The following is a 20,435-nucleotide window of genomic DNA, read 5'->3' on the forward strand; positions in this document are numbered from 1 at the left end:
AAATATTTTGTCCAAGGGTGTCCAACTTTACAGGTTTTACTGTACTTATGTATACATGTATATACGGTAATACCCCGACCCTATATTTGCGCTGGTGTGGCAGTGTTCATGTCTCATCTTGGGCACCACACATTTCTCCTCTAAGCATCAACCTTTAAACGTCTATTTTTGGATAAATTTATTTTAGTGATATTCATTGCGAGATTCTTCTTGGTGGTTCATGCTTTGGTGCCGTGTATTTAAACTACTTTAGATAATAAATATAATTGTTATAAATAAAACTAATTACACCGCTTTAACTTACAATTCTCTTCTGCTCAGTTCGAATAAATTAAAAAAGGATATGTCCACTTGTGCAGTATGCGATCAGCCGACCAAAAACAAATGTTCAAATTGTAATCAAAGCTTCTATTGCTGCGTGGGGCATCAGAAACAGCATTGGAAAACGCATAAAGCCAATTGCAGACCCTTCAAAGTAACTATATTTTTGTTTAAGCGTAACTGTTTATGTACATATGTATATGTATATGTATGGATGCGTGTAAATAAATGCACATACATACATGCAGATGTACATATGTATATGTATACATTTTTATAATTCTACACAATTTCCCAAAAAAATGTATATTCAAAGGTGGAGTACTCAGATCAGCTGGGAAGATATTTGGTGGCTACCCGAAGCATTAAACCGTTTGAAATCATCCTAAAGGAAGCTCCTCTAATATGTACGCCCTCGCAAGTAACAAATCCCGTTTGCTTAGGCTGTTTAAATGGAATCGAGCTTTCAGACTACGTCGAATGCGATAAATGTGGTTGGCCGCTTTGCGGCGTTGAGTGTAAGGGCAAAGCTGACCACCAAGCTGAGTGCCAATTTACCGTTAAAAGAGGTTCAAAAGTAAGTGAACACGATTTTTCTCTATTTTCTATAAATTCTTAGCTAATTTCTGAAAGAGCGCATTCAAATTATGAGATTTTTGTTGTTAATGTCGATTACGTTTGGGAGTTTTATTTCTCCTTTTCTGTCCCTATGCCCCTTTGTATGCTTAAATCTTTAAAACTACGCAACGGAATTTTGATGCGGTATTTTTTTTTTAATAGATAGAGTGATTGCAGAAGTGGAAAAGGACTGTTATTTTTCAGGTTTCTAATATGATTAATCAAAATAATGTATTAATTATTGTACACATTGAAAAGGTCTCTAGAAAACTCCGCGATGGCATATGTCTATCTTATGGGTATCCCACAATAAGGTTTTTTGTCATTTACAATTAAATACCTTAAATACATTGTTCATTTAATATAGATCTGCTTGTATATATCCCTATAAACCATATAATTTAAATGAATATTTTCGAAGATACTACAGATTTGCGGTGGTACCGGCCGGCCCAGGTGGCGGGAGCGTGCCTATAAATAGCCCGTCTGAGGCCGCGATTATCCCTATAGCATTTTGAATTTAGCAGCCTTTCGACTTTTTCGTCTCGTCCACGCTTGAGAACCGGTTCATCATATGCAGTCTACTAGAATAGCTGTCGATTGGACTTCAGTGTGGAATGATGGAGCCATATTTCTAATGGTATTCGGTTATACTTTGCCCAAAAAATAAGGTGACATTGTATTTATTTTGAAAATTCTTTATTTATTCTTCCAAATCAATTTCATCCCATTCAAAGTAATTCCCTCCCGATACAATGCACTTATGCCAACGGATTTTCCAATCTTCGAAACACTGGTTGTAGTCTCTTTCCGGGATGGCCTTCAGTTTCGTCTTCGCTGCGGCTTGAATCTCCTCTATCGTATAAAAACGACCCGGAGCGGTCTTCTGAGCCTGGTGAACAGCCAGAAGTCGCACGGCGCCAGATCAGGTGAATATGGGTTGAGTTTTTGGCAAAATGGTCACTAATTACGAGGGCAGTATCTGATGGTGCATTATCGTGGTGTAAAAACCAAGAATTGCCTTTCCACGAATCCGGCCTTTTTAGGCGAATAGCGTTACGCAAATGATGCGTAACGTTCAAATAATATTCCTTGTTGACTGTTTGACTGGTTGGAAGGAATTTATAACGCACTACACTGATCGGTTGTTTCGGGGTCGTAAGCATAGATCCAAGTCTCATCGCCAGTTATAATGCGTTTCGTTACACCCTGGTAGTCAGAAAGCATCGTTTTACACACTTCAACGAGATTTGACGCGCTTGAGGCGCAAAACATCCTTCAAAATAATATTGGCTGAGCCTTTCGTCTCTAATTGTTAATCGACGGTTTTTCAACACCAAATCTTTGGTTTGTTGAACGTTAGCTTCGTCGGTTGAGGTTGATGGTCGCCCTGGACGCTCTTCGTCTTCGACACGTTCACGGCCGGCTTGGAACTCACTATACCACTTGTAAACATTTTTTTTAGACATAGCCTCATCACCAAAGGCTTTCTGCATCATCCTCAACGTATCCGCAGCAGAAAATTGCTTCTGTAAACAAAATTTAATGCAAATTCTTTGATCAACAAATTTCGACATCGCAAAAAACGAAAAAACTCAATTTTAGCAGCTCACAAAACGACACGTATCTCAAACACTAATGGAATTTGACATAAATGTGACTGACAGTACTACCAACCTAAAAAAAAAAATAATTCTCCAAATCCTTCGAATTGCGCACTTTAAATTCAGATGTCACCTTATTTTTAGGGCACAAGCATTCCTCAGAATCGTTGTTTTTATTAGATTATGAACTTGCAAGGCATCTACTTTGCACAGAGCTTCACCTCTTTAGGGCGTCATTGTTCCTGGTGCACATTTCGCCTCTTTCCAACTTAGGAAATCTCTTTTCATCGGTTGATTTTCCTGGCCCTGAGCCCAAATTCAACAGTATTTTCTTCCAAAAAGCAATGCTTTATTAACATACTATGTGCTTTATGATATTTGTAAACCAACATAAATTGTTTCACAAAAATGCTGTATCTCATTAACTAATAGTTATAATAGAAATAATAGTAGTAGTATGGGCTTAGACTGATCGACTTCGCCGGGTCCCGAAATATTGTTGTTATCTGTGGTACTACAGTGAAACTTTGATAAGTCATAACCTCGATAAGCGAAAAGCCTTGATATTTCATAGTATTTCTTTGGTCCCTAGAAAAATTCCCGAAAAATGCATCTATTTCGGTCCCTTTGATAACTCGTATTTTTCTTGAGACAAAAATTGAAAAATGTGTATCAAAAGCCTCTACAACTCGAATTTTTTCTCACAAAAAACCGTACGTGACGAAAACATAGTACGTTTTTTAACCGTTATTATTTTACAGCTACGCTTATTCATATGTTTTGCTTTGTTTTCTACAACTAGCGTAGACTAGTATCAATTATAACGCAAGATGTCAAGTTCTCGTAAGTGCAAAATATTGCCAGTTAAAAAAAAAAACGAAATTATTCTTGCCGTAAAAATTGGTGAAAAACAAGTAGAAATTGCGAAAAGGTTCGGTATTGCGCCATCTACAATCAAATCAATTTTGGAAAAAAGTGATGTGATTTGGGTTTGCCCTCAAACACCAAACGTAAGTGCCAAAAATTACCAGAATACGTGGAATTAGAAAAGTAGTACTCACTTGGTTTTGCAATGCCGAGAATCTAATACTATTCCAGTTGGAGGACATTTACTAAAAGAAAAAGCAAAGGTGTATGCTGCAAAATTGGGCTTAACACAATTCAACGCAAGTAATGGCTGGTTGAACAATTTCAAGAAGAGAAATAATGTAAGTTTCAAAAAAGTTTGCGGTGAAAGCGCGGCCGTTGATGATGAAGTGTGCGTTCAATGGAGAGAAAACATTCAAAAGTTAATAGAGAATTATGAGCCCAAGAATATTTTCAATGCGGATGAAACGGGTCTATTTTACAAGTGTCTTCCTGATCGCACTTTGTCTTTAAAGGCCAAAGTTGTCATGGTGGCAAATTGAGCAAGGATCGTCTTACTCTGTTGCTTGCTGCAAATATGGATGGGTCAGAAAAATTTAAACCATTAATGATTGGTAAATCCATGAAACACAGATGCTTTAAAAACATCAAGACATTCCCTATGCTTTATCGTGCAAATTTAAAGTAATGGATGACACGTAATTTATTTCTTGAATGGCTACAATTGGTGAACCAACAAATGATAAAACAAAATAGAAAGATTTTATTATTTATTGATAATTGCATCGCCCATACTGCAATGGAACCGTTGAGCAATGTGCAGACTGAATTTCTGCCACCTAACACCACTTCAGTTTTGCAACCACTCGACAAWGGCATAATCAAAAGTTTCAAAACATTGTACCGTAAAGAAGTTGTTGTTAAACTGCTTGAAAGCATCGAGGAAAAAAAGGATTATTCCATTTCGATTTATGATGCAATGAATATTGCTCATAAAGCATGCAAAAATATCAGTAAATCGACTACTAAAAACTGTTTTCGAGCTTGCGGTTTAGTTAAGGATTAAATTGTAGTCGTAATCAGCGAAGATGTACTTTACATAGCAGAGTGGGCTCATGTTCCACAAAATGCAGAAGCACGTGGAAACTTTGATGACTACATTCATGTTGATGATGAGTTGGTGATTACTGGAAGCCTCAATGATGATGAAATTCTGGGTTTCGAAAACACCGACGATGAAAACGATGAAACATTTGAAATTCCCTCAGTTTCCACAAATGTTGCGAAAGCTTCAATTGAAAATTTGCGTCTTTTTTTCATGTCATCAAATGTTGAAGATACTATTTTTAATGACATTGTAAACATTGATAATGCCATAGATAAAATACGCCAAAATAATGTCCGTCAAAAACATTTTACGGATTTCTTTTAAAATGAACACTTTTCTTAATTTTTTTGTACAATTTTTCAAAATACATACATACATATATTGATTGAATAACATATGCACTTTATATTTTAAAATTTAAATATGTTCAATCATTTCTTGTTTTTTATGTAAAATTGAAAAAATAAATAAAAAAAACTCTATAATTCGTATGAATTGATACTTGATAACTTGAAAAACTCCATAACTCGTATTTAAATTGTGGTCCCTTGCAAATACGAGTTATCGAAGTTTCACTGTAGTACGAACAAATGTGGCGGCTAACAGAAGGTTTCAAGACCGGAGCATGCTCTTGTAGTGACCGATGCCCAGAGCATACTTAAATTATGGAAGGAACACTTCTCCAGCCTGCTGAATGGCAGCATACGTGCAACGCAAGGAGAGGGCGAATCCGATTCCCCAATCGATGACGATGGAGCGATAACATGGCGGCGCAGAACTGGAGCATGCATTAACTAAAATATAGTCGGGCGAAAGCACGCCCAACGATTAGAATTTCAGTGTGACCTGCCCAATTCACAAAAGGGAGAAACCACAATCTGTGCCAACTACCATGGGATAAGTCTCCTAAACATCGCATATAAGGTTCTATCAAACGTATTGTGTGGAAGATTAAAGCCTACCGTCAACAGACTGATGGGACCTTATCAATGTCGCCTTAAACCTGGAAAATAAACAACCGACCAGATATTCACGATGCGCCAAATCTTGGAAAAGACCAAACAAACAGTCGTTGCACTCGCGACTTGGCTCTCACGTCACTGTTGGCAGTCATAACTTTGAAGTCGTAGATAATTTCGGCTATCTTGGAACCAGCGTAAACACAATCAATAATGTCTGCCTGAAAATCCAACGCAGAATAACTCTTGCCAACATGTGCTACTTCGAACGTAAAGTCTTCTCTCGACGATCAAAAACCAAACTCTATAAGTCACTCATAATTCCCGTCCTGCTATATGGAGCAGAAGCTTGACAACATCTGATGAGTTGACGTCACGAGTTTTCGAGAGAAAGATTCTGAAAAATATTTACGATACGGATTGGCCACGGCGAATATTACTTTCGGTGGAACGATAAGCTGTATGAGATATACGCTGGCTACGTCAGGTTGTTCGAATGGACAAAAACACTGCAATTCTGAAAGTATTTGATAAGTACGCGCCAGGGGAAGCAGAGGAAAAGGAAGACCTCCACTCCCTTGGAAGGACCAGTTGGAGAGGGATTTGGTTTCGATTGAAATCTCCAATTGGTGCTACGTAGCGAAAAGAAGAAACGACTGGCACGCTGTTGTTAACTCAGCTATAATCGCGTAAGCAGTGTCTATTCCAGTAAAAAAGAAGAAGTAGTCCCTTAGTTCTAAATAATTTCAAGTAACTTCTGTTTGGTATTAAGCCGATAAAATATAATAATATTGAAACCCATCACTCAACTGACGTATGGAAAAACATGGCACATTTTACAACTTGGTGCATTTTGTCAGCGATGAGGTCCATTTCTGGCTCAATGGCAATGGCTCAATTTGCCACTTTAGGACGAAAAGTAGCCGGAAGAGATTTAAGAGCGGACATTTCAACCAGAAAAGGCAACGGTTAGCTGGGTGACAGGGGCCAACATTTGAAAGGAGTCATCGAAAATTGGACTCAACGGATGGACCATCCGAGACGTAACCGGGGCCAACATTTCAAAGAGATAATCTTCAAAAAATAAATTAGGAAGAATCATAATAAACATTCCCCATTACATTTGAAGTTTCTGTTTTTTCCTTAAAAAAGTAGTACACTTCGAAACGGATCACCCTTCAAAACATTGCTCTACGTCTGCTGCCTTTTTAAAAAAAATTCAAACTTTACAACGAAAAATAAAAATAAAAATTTAATGAATTCCAATCAATTAATAATGAGTCCCACTTACTACATGGACAAATTACTAAAAGTACTTAAGAACTCAGTAGTACTGAATGCTAGTTTGAAGATGGTTAAATAAGCACTTACCACGAGACCACCCCTACTTATTTTACTAGCTTTAAGCAATGCGTTTTTTTCATATTTTTTCGAACTTGTTAATAAACCCCTCCTCGAGCCAGTATAGACCTGTAGGGAGCACTTTCAAAATGACCAAAAATCAGTATTTTTGCTTATTTTTCCATTCAAGCTGAAACCAATGAAACCCAGCCAACATTTTTGTATGGACAAGAAATCAAAATAAAGAACACCAATATGAAATCTCGTTAAGAAATGTAAAGCCTTACTTTGTTTTATACCTAAATTTGTAAAATAATGCTTCACCGGAATTTCCGCCACAGTATTTTAGCATTTCATTCTTTTCTGAAATGGCGGCCTTCGGTCGCGCTTTAAAAATGTAACCCTGGTACCTGCGACGCCAACCACAGTATTTTACCATTGAACACCTTTTCGCGTTCACTTCATACCTTTATTGCTAAGTGGGTTTAATTTATTCCCTTTTGTTCGTGTTTTCTCGGTAATTTGACAGTTCAAATTAGGCAGTCATTTTGGTTTTTCGCGTTATTGAACTCAATGCAGAAAAAGGTGTATTTTATTTAAAGATTTACAAAGAAATTAACAATCAAAAGTAATTAAAAACATTATTAGTGGTTTTTATAATTCATAAGTAATATATGTGCGTGAAAATGTATCCATAATTGGTTTGGTACAACTCACAACAGATGAAAATTTAATTTAATTTTTTAAAGTGAATTTGTGGAAAAATTTGTGAACCGATTCTTATAAAGTATGTTTTTAGGTAAATTTGGTTCTCTCATTTAGGTGCCGTGAGATAAAATTAAAAGGCGCGATACTAAACACAACCCTCAACTCCAATCAATTAATAGAATTGTGATTGCTCCACTTCTCTCGTCTCAACTGCAATCCTGCTAAATATGTCATCAACCAGCAAACTGGAAAACCTAAATAAAAGCGTTGAGCGGCGCGTTTTTTACAGCTCAGCATTAACGACGACGCTTCATAGCTTCATAAATTTCCATTAAATTTTCACACAAATTGTAAATTTAGTACGAAGGAAATGAAATGCAAAACGAATTAACTTATTAAAAATACTTTCATCAATTTGTACAAACATCGCGCCTCAAGGAATGTTTAAGAAAAATTACAGTTTCTTCGTTTTCACGTCTTAACGCGTTATCAAAACATAATTTTTCAACGCTCAGCGTTGCCGCGGTATATATATAGATATGCGCCATACAAAACGTATGGAAATGAGGAATTTTTGACAGTAATTTGCCGATGCCGATTTTTTTTAGGAACCGTAAAAACACAGCTACGCTTGAGAAATGCGAAAGAGTGAAAAAAGGTTATTGCGTTATAAATGTTTTTGAATTTCAGGAAATTATCAGTCCTGACATTGTTTTAACTGTACCTTTTAAATAAATTTAAAATATTAAAAAAAGATAGAAATTTGTATTGTTCTCTAAAAAGGGGAATAATTTTTGATCCAACTTGGGGTACTAAAATATTGTTTATTTTTACTGCCGGGCACATCTTTGGTCTTCGAGAAAATGTAATATGCTTACACTTCTGTTCATTCACATTATACTGCAGCTCGCTAGCCATTCTTCGACAGAACTTAAATGCTCCGCTAATATTCTTGATGCTAAAATGTGGCATTTGTTACGGCTCACTATAGCTGTGTAGTCCGCAAAAGTTGAAGTTAGTACATTATTAGCTGTTGGAAAATCTGCTGTATGTATGATGTATAGTGTTGGGCCTAAAACACTGCCCTGGGGATACACCAGCCATTATCTGTTGTTCATCAGATATGAAATCTCCCACCATGTTTTATACAATTCTACATCTAGAAATATTGCTGAACAGTACTCCCTGTGCTCAAATGCTTTCCTTATCTCGTTAGAAATTCTATTTACTTGCTCTATTGTGTTTCGCACGAAAACCGAATTGATGCATTGTCTTCTTCTTGATTGGCGTAGACACCGCTTACGCGATTATAACCGAGTTAACAACAGCGCGCCAGTCGTTTCTTCTTTTCGCTATGTGGCGCCAATTAGATATTCCAAGTGTAGCCAGGTCCTTCTCCACTTGGTCCTTCCAACGGAGTGGAGGCATTCCTCTTCCTCTGCTTCCCCCGGCGGGTACTGCGTCGAATACTTTCAGAGCTGGAGCGTTTTCGTCCATCCGGACAACATGACCTAGCCAGCGTAGCCACTGTCTTTTCATTTGCTGAACTATGATACTATACGCGCAAAGGACCATAAATCTTTCGCAGAACTTTTCTCTCGAAAACTCGCAACGTCGACTCATCAGTTGTTGACATCGTCCAAGCCTCTGCACCATATAGCAGGACGGGTATTATGAGTGACTTATAGAGTTTGGTTTTTGTTTGTCGAGCGAGGAATTTGCTTCTCAATTGCCTAATCAGTCCGAAGTAGCACCTGTTGGCAAGAGTTATCCTGCGTTGGATTTCTAGGCTGACATTGTTGGTGGTGTTTACGCTGGTTCCAAGATAGACGAAATTATCTACRACTTCAAAGTTATGACTGTCAACAGTGACGTGATTGATGCATTGGTATTGTTTTATTTTCGTGGAGGAAAGGAGACTTCATGGATAGTAATACTTTTCAAATACTTTTGAAATACAGGGTAGAAGACTGATTGATTTGTATGAAGATGGCTGTGTTAAGTCTTTCCCAGGTTTATCTATCAAGATAATCTGCGATTTTTTCCATGAAATTGTATAGTATCAGAAACTAAGAATTGCATTGAAGAGCAAAGAGAGCAGAAGGTGAAGTCTTAAGAGACTCGAGCGACTCTTTAGCTGTTGGGCTTAAAGTGGTTCTTTGACAAATTGGGTTGAAATATTATACCTTCTCTAGGTGATTTGCAAAGCAATTTTCCTCGTCACTTCGAGCCCAATTTCCACCCAAGTCTCGTATGGGCATGTTGGAGTCAGTTGGTGGCTTCATAGACTTTTCGGCTTTCCAAAGGGAATTTTTCTTGTTGGAATTTGGACACAGCTTCTTTATATACATTTCGGTGTTCAATTCTTCTTCACGTTTAAGTGCTTTTTTAAATTACGTACAACAGATTTTAATTGAAGCTGAGTGGAAGGGGAAAGATATATCTCCCATTCACGTCTTGCTCGGCTTTTTTCATTTACAAGCATTTTTATGTCTCTTTTAGAGATTTTTCTGAAACCAAGCGGCTTCTAGCTTTTGTTTGGTGTTACTAAGACAGCTGCGATGGTTATTATATCATTGACTTCTCTTATGCTTTCGTCAACATCTCTTCCTGTATTTATTTTGTACTCAATATTAATGTGACTACTGACGTATTTTTTATATTTTAGCCAATTCGTTTTATAAGAAGTTAGACCCACTTTAGGATTAACGAATATGGGTTGTTCACATAACTTTATTATTACAGGAGAGTGATCAGAAGATAGATCAGTACATGTATCAGCTGTTATGTGCGATTTATCTATATTTTTGATTACAGAAAAATCAATTAAATCTGGTATTTTCTTACGATCACTTGGCCAATATGTCAGCTTACCAGGAGATATTAGTTCAAGGTTATTGTGCCTATTTATAACAGTTTGATACAGCTGTCGTCCTTTCGGATTGATTAGACGTGAGCACCAGTTCGTGTGTTTGGAGTTGTAATCTCCACTTGCTAAAAATCTTTGACCTAGTGTTCCAAAAAAAGTCTTTAAATTCGATTTCTATAATTTTAAAACGATGGACAGTATATAGCCGTAAAGGTTAAGTCACACCCCAGATTTTTTAGTGATATTGTTGTAGCAGTAACTGTGGTGTATTATTAATATGACACTACTAATAAAATGCTTTCTGAGGTTCATTAAGGCACTATCACTAATCATATGGAATCAAGTCCACCGGATGTTATATGTTTGTTAAATGGGGACAAGCTCAATTTCTCGTCCAAGTTTATCCATTTTTGGCACAGAGACAAAAACTCGCTCTCCCATTTTCATAGGGATAACTCACTGGTCGATGTATGCGGTATTAAGTCATCTGGAAGTTCGAAAATCGTTAAGTTAGGTACGATTCAACCCATTTTTAACAGACATACATACATACAGGAAAATATTACCTCTGAATTTAAATTATATATCTCACATATTGACCGATATTTGTACAAAATTGTATTTCGTAATATTAATTTCATCTTGATTTGTATACTCGAAGGAAGAGAATCAGACGGAATTTTAAAATATTGGAAATTTCGATTCCGATTTCGCTCATTTTCGCAGTGTAAACTAAGAATGTTATGTCCTGAGATATGTGATTTTACCTAAAAAGTCCAATTTTTATATCTTATGATGGATTTAGTTATTGATTTATCGCGCTTTAAGTAGTTGTTATCAGTACTGTTTAAGGGTGGTGAGCGGAGTTATCATCCCATTTCATCCATTTTCACAATGTTGGAAATAGTTATTATAAGAATTGTCGTAATTTAGCTATTCTATATAGTTGTGGTGGTCTAGGAGATATGTACTACACATCAAACCCTTGCTACTGCAATTCTCTGTGCCAAATTTCTATTTCTTATTTTAGTGCTTAGTTTTGGAACTTTATGGGTTTCCTTTAATGGCGAGTTGTGGGCGTGGCCGTAGTCAATTACGCTCATCTACGAATTTCGCCTTATTTTTTTGAACAAGGAACATGTGTACCAAGTTTCATCAAGATATTTTTACTCAAGTTACAGCTTGCTCGAACGGACGGACAGGCAGTCACCCGGATTAAAAATTTTCCCGTTATCCTGATCATTTATACTTATATTAGTATGTTTGTGTAATAAGTTTTAGGCGATACCTACAACCGTACTTGTTGCAAGAGTATAAAAATTGTAGATGCACTACAAAGTATAAAAGTTGAGAGTGCTTAAAAACCATAACACTTAAAAAATGTCTAATAAAATTTCTTAATTTCCACAGAAGAGGCCTAGTGCTATTCAATTTGTTTTTGTTTATGTAATTACTGTATACAAAGTGTGCTATTTCTTTGTCCATGCAACTTATGTGACTGCAAATTTGATGGATTTTGTTTATACTCTTATTACCTGTTGCCACAGAGTATTATAGTTTTATTCAATATTTTTGAAAAAATAGGCGTGGCCCCGTTCTTTAATGTACATTTTTCCTAAACCACAGAAAAATAGCCAAATCACTGCGTACTTCCCATATAGCACAATTTTATATTCTACTTGATAATGTAATGTTTAGTGTGTACTACCTTATCACCAATGTGTGGTTATCTCAACGAAAATGTGTGAGCGCATTTTATTCATGAGTGTATTTTTTTTTTGCCAAAAATAGATAAAATTGGGCAAAATCATGACATAGCCCCTTGTTTTTTAGTATGTGGTGTTGAGAAAAATGGATAAAATCGGGTCGCTACTACCCCCAACTCTCAAATGTTATATAAATACGTACTATATAATGATTTTCGATTTTCTAACAAACCTTATTCGATTCTCTGGCTGACGTTTTACACCATAAATATTTCCCTGACTTTGATTGTTGCAAGTTGCAAGGATATAAAATGTTCGGTTGAACCCGAACTTAGCCCTTCCTTACTTGGTTAAATTTTGTTTTGTACTCTGTCTAAAATTTGTCTATAATTTAGGTTTCAGTAAAAGAATTTACAAATTCTCATCCTTTATACCAATGTATGGGGACGGTACGTTGCCTACTTTTGGCGAAAAGTGATCCTGAAAAATGGAAAATGTTTTTAAAACTTGAATCCCTGGAAAAACAACGACGAGGTTCTATGCAGTGGAAGGCCGATTTAGAAAGTATCGGAAAATTTATACCAAGGTATGTACAAAACAAACCGTACAAAATTATCCATTTGTAATCATGTGTTTAAGTTGTAGAAATATGTATACGGTTTTTAGAGAAATTAGAGCAATAGTAGTTTGCAAACTTACTTAACAAACAAGTGCATTGTTTAACTGAGTAATATACTCAAATAAATTAATACGTCTACTGCCTCCAATTGCGTCAAAACAAAACTCACAAAACTTGAGAGAGACGAAGCTAAAGTTTAAGGGGTTAGGTAGGTTTTAGGGGTACAAAAAATACATTTTTACGATCAATCCAATATTTATGGCATATCAAAGGTACATATTTGAACAATTTCTCCTGAAATTTTGATATATGTCAATATATTGAAAATTCAGCCGTTAAGACCTCATCTCCCTGGGTCTCTCACAAAAAGGGTGTTCACGAAGTGGACAGCATAACTAATTATTTCGTTAATATATTATATAAATCTCGGTTTTGAACGAAGAAAATAAAAAAATATTAAAATGTTTCTTTTTTTCTCAGACTTTGAACAAAAAATCTCATTACTTGGTTAAATTTTCGCCATTTATTGGTAAAAAAATAAGTTGTAATGAAACAAAAAAACTTCATTCAAAAACTAGATAATGTTATTGTAAAGATGTGTACACAATTGGAACTAAATCGGTCCATAACTTTTTGAAATCGTGTCCACCGATTTCAGATTTCAAAAACACGGTTTCGAGGAAAACGCGTTTAAAGACGGCGCACTTAGAGTAGCTAGCCTCGACCACAAAGGCTGTATCTCCGAAACTATTACTCGGATTAACTTTAAAATTTAGGACAAAGAGAAAAGGAAAATTTCTATAGGTGTTGTTGAAATTAGTAAGACAAACAAAAAAGCGAATTTTCGAAGTTTCAAACCCATCTAACCCCTTAATGCTCACTAGTTATAGAAACTAAACTCGAAAACACAATCAGTTTAAAATTCACTACTAAAACATAAAGTAAGGTGGAATTATTTAGATATTACATTACTAATCACTAAAGAAAAAAATAAGTACGATCCCAATTATGAATAATTTCAGAAATTCTATTATGCGCGTAGCCGCACTCCGTTCTTATAATGGGGCAGGAAACTCATCTCTCAAAGTTTTTTCGAGGTTTGTGCACGACATTTGACACATAATATTCTCATAATCTCTTAAGCCATTTCAAGAGTTTAAAATGGGTTGAATCAGGTTTACGTCGAACATACCCACATATAGCGACCTGCAAATTCATCCAATGTTCTTTCAACTAATTGCTTTTATTTCGTTTTAAATATTTATTTATTTATTGTCGAACTTAGGTATACAAAAGGGGTGTAGGCTAATAATTAAAATAGGAGTTTAGACATAAGTGTCTTAACTAATTAAGTAGTGATTATTATGATATATTAAACTTATGGCAATATATAGTTAGAGACAAATTAAGGAGTAAATCCCATTTAAAGAAAAAATAATAATATCATGTGTTGATAAACTGAATTACAGCAATAATTTTGCGTTAGTTTATGAAGTATATCCGACACTAGCTCCATATTAGCTAAAAGATTCAGATTCACAGTGGAATAATGCCAAGCGGGGTTCATTATCATTTTAAAAGTTTTTTTTTTGTTTTAAATCTACTCTTATCCTTCAAATAGATGTAATTGCATGAGTATGAGTCATTTCATTTTTACCGTATAGATTTTTTAAAACAACCGAGTTTAACGAGGACTTGATTATGAAAACAATTGGTATTTTGCAAATAAATGGACATGAAGTACCCATCACAGATCCACCGCATGTAGCAGTTTTTAGTAACGCTTCGTTTTTAGAACACTCCTGCCTTCCGAATTTAGCTAAAAGCTTTTCAAGGGAAGGAAATTTAATTCTATGGGCACCAAAAGCAATTAAAAAGAATACTCATTTAAGTATTTGCTACTCCGATGCCGTTTGGGGTACTGCAGAACGCCAGCAACATCTTATGCACACAAAACTCTTTAAATGTGTGTGTGAAAGGTGTTTGGATATAACGGAATGCGGAACTAATTACGATGCCTTCAAGTGCACTACCACCAACTGCGATGGTGTTATTTTACCATCAAGTCTAAAGGAATGGAATTCGGCTTGGAGGTATGGTAACAAATCAATTATAAATAAATATGCACTTACATCTATACATTAACTGTTACATTGTGTTAGATGCTCAACTTGTGGAGCTCAAGCGGACATATCATTTATAAAAAGTATCTTAGAAAAGGCTGGAAAAGACTTGCAGGCCATGGATAAAACTGTGGAAAATTGCATCAAGTAAGTTAATGTACATACATATATTGCATCTAATAAAAATTACAGTACTGTTGTATTATATAAGGGAGGTCAATATTTAAATTATGCCAGCAAAGTAGTCATAATTTTTTTGAAATGTCAAACTGGTTCATCAATTTCGTAATAGCTGTTTACCGAATTTTAGAATTTCGTATTTAGGTTGAGTTGGAAGGTCGAACCTGTCTCAGTTGGGCAGCTTATACCGTTATTTCGTTATGTAACCAAACTCTCCTTTATCTTCTATGTACATATATATGTAAATAAAAATGAATCGCCAAAATTTATGTACGCTCATAACTTTCATACGACTAAACTAAATTTGATAATTCTTTTTTAATGTGGGCGTTGGGGTTCAGAGATGGTTTTTACCGCAAAAAAATTTCGAAAAATTTCCGGGAAACCCCCAAAAACAGCCCTTTTCTGTTTCCCATACAAACGAACGAATGTTTGTTTGCTAGTAACGCTAAGAGAACGACTGCACCAATCTTAATGAAATTTTCAGAGGTTATTCGTTGTGGATCGGGGAAGGCTAAAAATAAAAATACGTTATACTTTTCATGAGGAAAAGTCGGAAAATTGGATAGTTCCAAAAAGTAACTCGGGTTGTGTTTAGTATCGCGCCGGTTAATTTTGGCTCACCGTACCTAAACGAGAGAACCAAATGGAAAATGTTAAACACGCATGTATACTTAAATTATCGAACTTTGTTTTAAAATATATTTTATAAAAATCGGTTCACAAATTTTTCCACAAATTCACTTTAAAAAATGCTATTTTTTTTGCAAAATTCTAAATATATCCTAGTGTACAGATGAAAACATCTGTTGTGAGTTGTACCAAACCAATTATTGATACATTTTCACGCACATATATTACTTATGAATTATAAAAACCACTAATAATGTTTTTAGTTACTTTTGATTGTTAATTTCTTTGTAAATCTTTAAATAAAATACACCTTTTTCTGCATTGAGTTCAATAATGCGGTAAACCAAAATGACTGCCTAATTTGAACTGTCAAATTACCGAGAAAACACGAACAAAAGGGAATAAATTAAACCCACTTAGCAATAAAKGTATGAAGTGAACGCGAAAAGGTGTTCAATACTAAAATACTGTAGATTGCGTAGCCGGTGTTGGATCGGCCAGGGTAATTTTTTTAAAGCGCGGCCGAAGGCCGCTAGTACGGAAAGGAATGAAATGCTAAAATACTGTGGAGGAAAAGGTGTTCAATGCACCCCGGTGTTGGATCGACCAGGGTTATTTTTTTGAAGCGCGGCAGAAGGCCGCTAGTGCGGAAACGAATGAAATGCTAAGATACTGTGGAGGAAAAGGTGTTCAATGCTAAAATACTGTGGATGGCGTAGCCGGTGTTGGACCGGCCAAGGTTATTTTTTTAAAGCGCGGCCGAAGGATAGATGCAATTATATACGTATATACATTCCACTGAAACATTTTGGCTTTCTTTATTTTGATTTCTTGTCCATACAAAAATGTTGGCTGGGTTGCATTGGTTTCAGTTTGTATGGAAAAATGAGCAAAAATACTGATTTTTGGTCATTTTCAAAGGCCTCTCTACAGGTCCATAGGGGATCTAGGGGATCGAGGGGGGGTAGTAACTCTTTTCCATACACATTTTTTTTTTTAGTTTTTGTTTGTTTTGTTTTTCAATATTTTGATTTGTGAATTATTTGAATCGTTCAATTTCGGTCGCTTGCTTTTTTATTCCGGCTATTCAAAAGAAAAATTATTGAAAATTATTCACTAAAAACTTTACTTACATATGTGTGTTTCACGCAAAGTGATCAATTGCAGATTGAAATTTGCTACGAAGCCACGAAGAGGTCGCCCTAATATCGGTCGGCGTTTTTTTTTTCGAGCAACGTATGGCCCAAGGCAAGGCAAGGCAAGAAGCACTGCGAGGATGCGATGACGTGCGGAATTATGGATCGCAGTCAATCAACAATCGATCGTCACGATGTCATAGCACAACTTTTCAAACAACAGTTACGATGTTTGATGGTGCTGTTGGATGYTAGATGTACTCTGTTGAGTGGCAAAAGAGAGGTTTACCGCACGTACACATTATTTGGTGGTTCCACCAGATCAAATTGATGAAATCGTTTCTGCGGAAATTCAAATGTTGCAGACAAAGATCCAGTATTATCGAAGTGGTAAAAACCAGTATGATTCATGGACCTTTCAAACATTACAATCCCTTTTCGGTTTGTATGGCTGACAATAAATGCACGAAACACTATCCACGTGCTTTTCTTTCGGAAACACAAACAAGAAATGATGGATATCCACTCTATCAGCTCACCAGACGACAATGGCAAAACATTCAGCATTTAATTTAGAAGAATGAATATCGAAGTTGAAAACTCATGGATCGTACTATATTCACCACTAATTCACATTCAAAACTCATATTTATGTTGAGTATTGCAATTTGGTGTAATCGATAAAATACGTTTGTAAGTACGTCACTAAAGGAAGCAACATGACGGTTATTGGTCTTGAACGAGATGAGATTAGCAAGTATCAAATGGTCGATACGTGAACTGCAATAAAGCGCTTTGTAGGATATTTACTTTTGCAATTCATGAACGTTTTCCGACTGTTGTGCGTCTCGCAGTTAATTTGGAGAATGGACAAAGAGTATATTTCAACTCAGAGAATACGGTACAGCCAATTAAAACACCGCCAGCAACAAAATTAACATTGACGATTTTTTTCTTAACTTTCGTCAGTGATCCGTTTGCTAGAACATTGCTCTATTCGAAATACCTAGTTGCGCAGAAAGCAAGGCCAACCAGTAGATGGACATCCAGGTGTGTTGTCAACTAATACAATAGGACGAATTTACATAATCCACCCGAAAAACGACGATTGTTTCTACCTTTGGTTCCTATTGATTAATGTACGCGAGTCAACATCATTTGAGTCATTGCGCTAAAAACTGGAAATGGGTCAATTCCGGTTGATACTTCCGGTGCTTCGATATCAATTCCATCCGCAGGACACATCTTGGTTTGTCAAGTTTGGAAGTCTTCACATGTATGCATGAAAACCATCTTTTCTATACACCGGAACAGAAACCAAAAAATGTGATTTATCAAGCAACCTTACATTGAAAAAAAAAAAAAATTAAATGATAAATTCAACATTCTTTTCACTTCAAAACACATAATTTCATGCAGGACAACGGCTGCGGGGTCAGCTAGTACTGATCATAAAATTCGTTGTAAATCGACAAAGTGTTTTGGACCTATTACAAAATTTTTGAAGAGGTCGACATCAATTTTGGATCGGATCTCCCCAGGCCGAAATGTTTCATCCTTGGCCTTGGCGCTTACTGAACAAATGTAATGTTTCTGGAAGAGGTTGCACTTGGAAGCAATAGGGCTCCTTTTAGCCATAAAACTATTTACCTGTATTTACAGTACTTTGATGCATTCATCAATCACGTCAGCGGATAGGAGCGATTTTTTTCCGGGTATGGTTGGAAAAGACGCTCGAAAATTTCTGCAATGCAGTTCTCAATTTTTGATCCTGACCTTATAAGGGTCTGCTCGCTGGGCGCTCTCCGTCTAACTTAAAAGTAATATACCTATGATCACAATGAAAATGAGGATGAAATGATGATGATAAATACATATATATGTATTCACAACATTTAAATCAAAAAATGACTCACCTCTCGCATTAATGTCCCAGCTTTCCCAGACAGTGTGCCTAGTTTTAGCATCATATCCAATTTCCTCAACAAAACCGGAGATGAGCCAAACTAGACGTTATGCGGTTGTTGAAATTAGATTCAGGAAAAACATTAAGTCCATTTCTCACTCTCTCGGGGGCATGTTACACGAATAAGTGATTAAAAAATTACTAGTGCTGTTTTAGTTTACAATTGGTAAAATTATTCGTAGATAGTTCATACCTAAATCATATTAAGTAGGAGTTTTCCAATTAACCATTCTCTATTTTGCTACTATCACTATTAACTTATTTTATTTATTGCTTAAATTTTCGTTTAGATGTATTTAAAACTGATTGACTAATACTCTCCCAAAGAGATAAGCAATTCCCATAAATATATACCATTACGTTGGATCATTTTTTAATTATTAATAATTTTCAGATATATTCAACATTATGAAAAGTGGCTTACCAGAAGACACTATTTTATATGTCAAGCCAAAATACAATTAGTGCAGCTAATTGGTACTGATCCCAAAGAACTAATGGTAGTGCCTGAAGATCAACTCAATAAGAAATTGGAATACGTTAAGGAGCTATTAGAATTATATCAGAACCTGGCGCCTTGTAAGTATGACATAATGTTATATGGTATATCTTTATCTATCTATCTACCTAATATCAAATTTTAATTTCTTTTGTTTTTTTTTTTTTTTTCTTAGGTGAGGTCCGAATGTTGGGCACATTTTGTTTTGAGTTACACTCCGCAATAGCAGAACACACCCGACGTGTAGCTTTGCAGACCACGTTGTCTCCGAAAAACATGCTCGAAGAGTCGCTACTCTATGTCGAAAAATGCATAGACTATTTGCAGCAGGAATGCGACCTTTTCGTTGAAGGACACATCCTTAAGCAAGCGAAAATCAATAGAGACGCTCTTAGAATGGTGCTAGTGATGTAGATCTTACAGGATTTTAACCCACGGGATTTCACTAAGTGAACATATAACAAATTGCTTAATTTATAAGCTAAAATTCTTTTAATTCTTTTAAAGATAAAAAATAAAATAACAATAAAAATAAAAATACCTTACTATATATATACTTACACTTAGTTTCAATTGAATAGCACGAATTAAGATTTAGATCTTCTCAACATACGTTGTGACCAAATAATTTGTTCATTTAAAGGCTGTGTGTCAAATGGTAACATTTTGCTGTGCCAAATGGAAATTAGAATTTTAACACTTGAAACAAACAAAACAAACTCTATTTCGTCCTTTGAATGTTTGTCATAGTAATTAATTAAAAAATTAAATATATTCTTATAATGATTAAAATTAAAAACAAAAACTTTGCTTTACATTTATTACATTACAGTTTAATGATACTATAAAAAGCCATTGATTTGAGTATTTGTTATTAATTAAAAATTTTAGGCAACGTGTCATTAAACTACTAAATGATATGTATGTATTTATATCATCTATTAATATTTGAACAAATCTTTGGAAGACTAAGTATATATGTATGTATGTATTCACTTAAGCATTGTATCTTTTATGTACTTACGTATATGTTTCAGCACGTTAAAAAAATTTGAAAATTTAAACACCCAAAATTGACATCATTTTATTGATTTCTAACTTATTAAATATTTGTTCTTTATTAGTCTTACTTCTTACTTAAATAATAAAAACGTAGAAGAAGACAAGAACTTTTCTTA

At 35.4% G+C, this 20,435-nt stretch overlaps 1 protein-coding gene across 1 annotated transcript; it reads left to right on the top strand.

Annotated features, from left to right (window-relative positions):
- Positions 1–163: 163 nt before the first annotated feature.
- Positions 164–19,988, top strand: LOC108965555 (protein msta). The gene is made up of 7 exons (XM_018928069.1): positions 164–475; positions 638–898; positions 12,497–12,687; positions 14,385–14,813; positions 14,883–14,990; positions 19,153–19,337; positions 19,433–19,988. The coding sequence occupies exons 1-7, from the start codon at positions 344–346 to the stop codon at positions 19,669–19,671; spliced, it is 1,545 nt and encodes a 514-aa protein (XP_018783614.1). The 5' UTR covers positions 164–343; the 3' UTR covers positions 19,672–19,988.
- The last annotated feature ends 447 nt before the right edge of the window (positions 19,989–20,435 follow it).

Source organism: Bactrocera latifrons, unplaced genomic scaffold, assembly GCF_001853355.1.
Source record: "Bactrocera latifrons isolate USDA-ARS-PBARC rearing strain unplaced genomic scaffold, ASM185335v1 scaffold_141, whole genome shotgun sequence".
NCBI classification, from domain to species: domain Eukaryota; kingdom Metazoa; phylum Arthropoda; class Insecta; order Diptera; family Tephritidae; genus Bactrocera; species Bactrocera latifrons.

What these genes read in the sequence shown, in the direction of transcription:
- LOC108965555 (XM_018928069.1), top strand. Translation starts at nt 344, where the DNA reads ATGTCCACTTGTGCAGTATGCGATCAGCCGACCAAAAACAAATGTTCA. An exon ending in CCAATTGCAGACCCTTCAAA is followed by an intron (nt 476 to 637) that starts GTAACTATATTT and finishes GTATATTCAAAG; the next exon opens with GTGGAGTACTCAGATCAGCT. An exon ending in ACTGTGGAAAATTGCATCAA is followed by an intron (nt 14,991 to 19,152) that starts GTAAGTTAATGT and finishes AATAATTTTCAG; the next exon opens with ATATATTCAACATTATGAAA.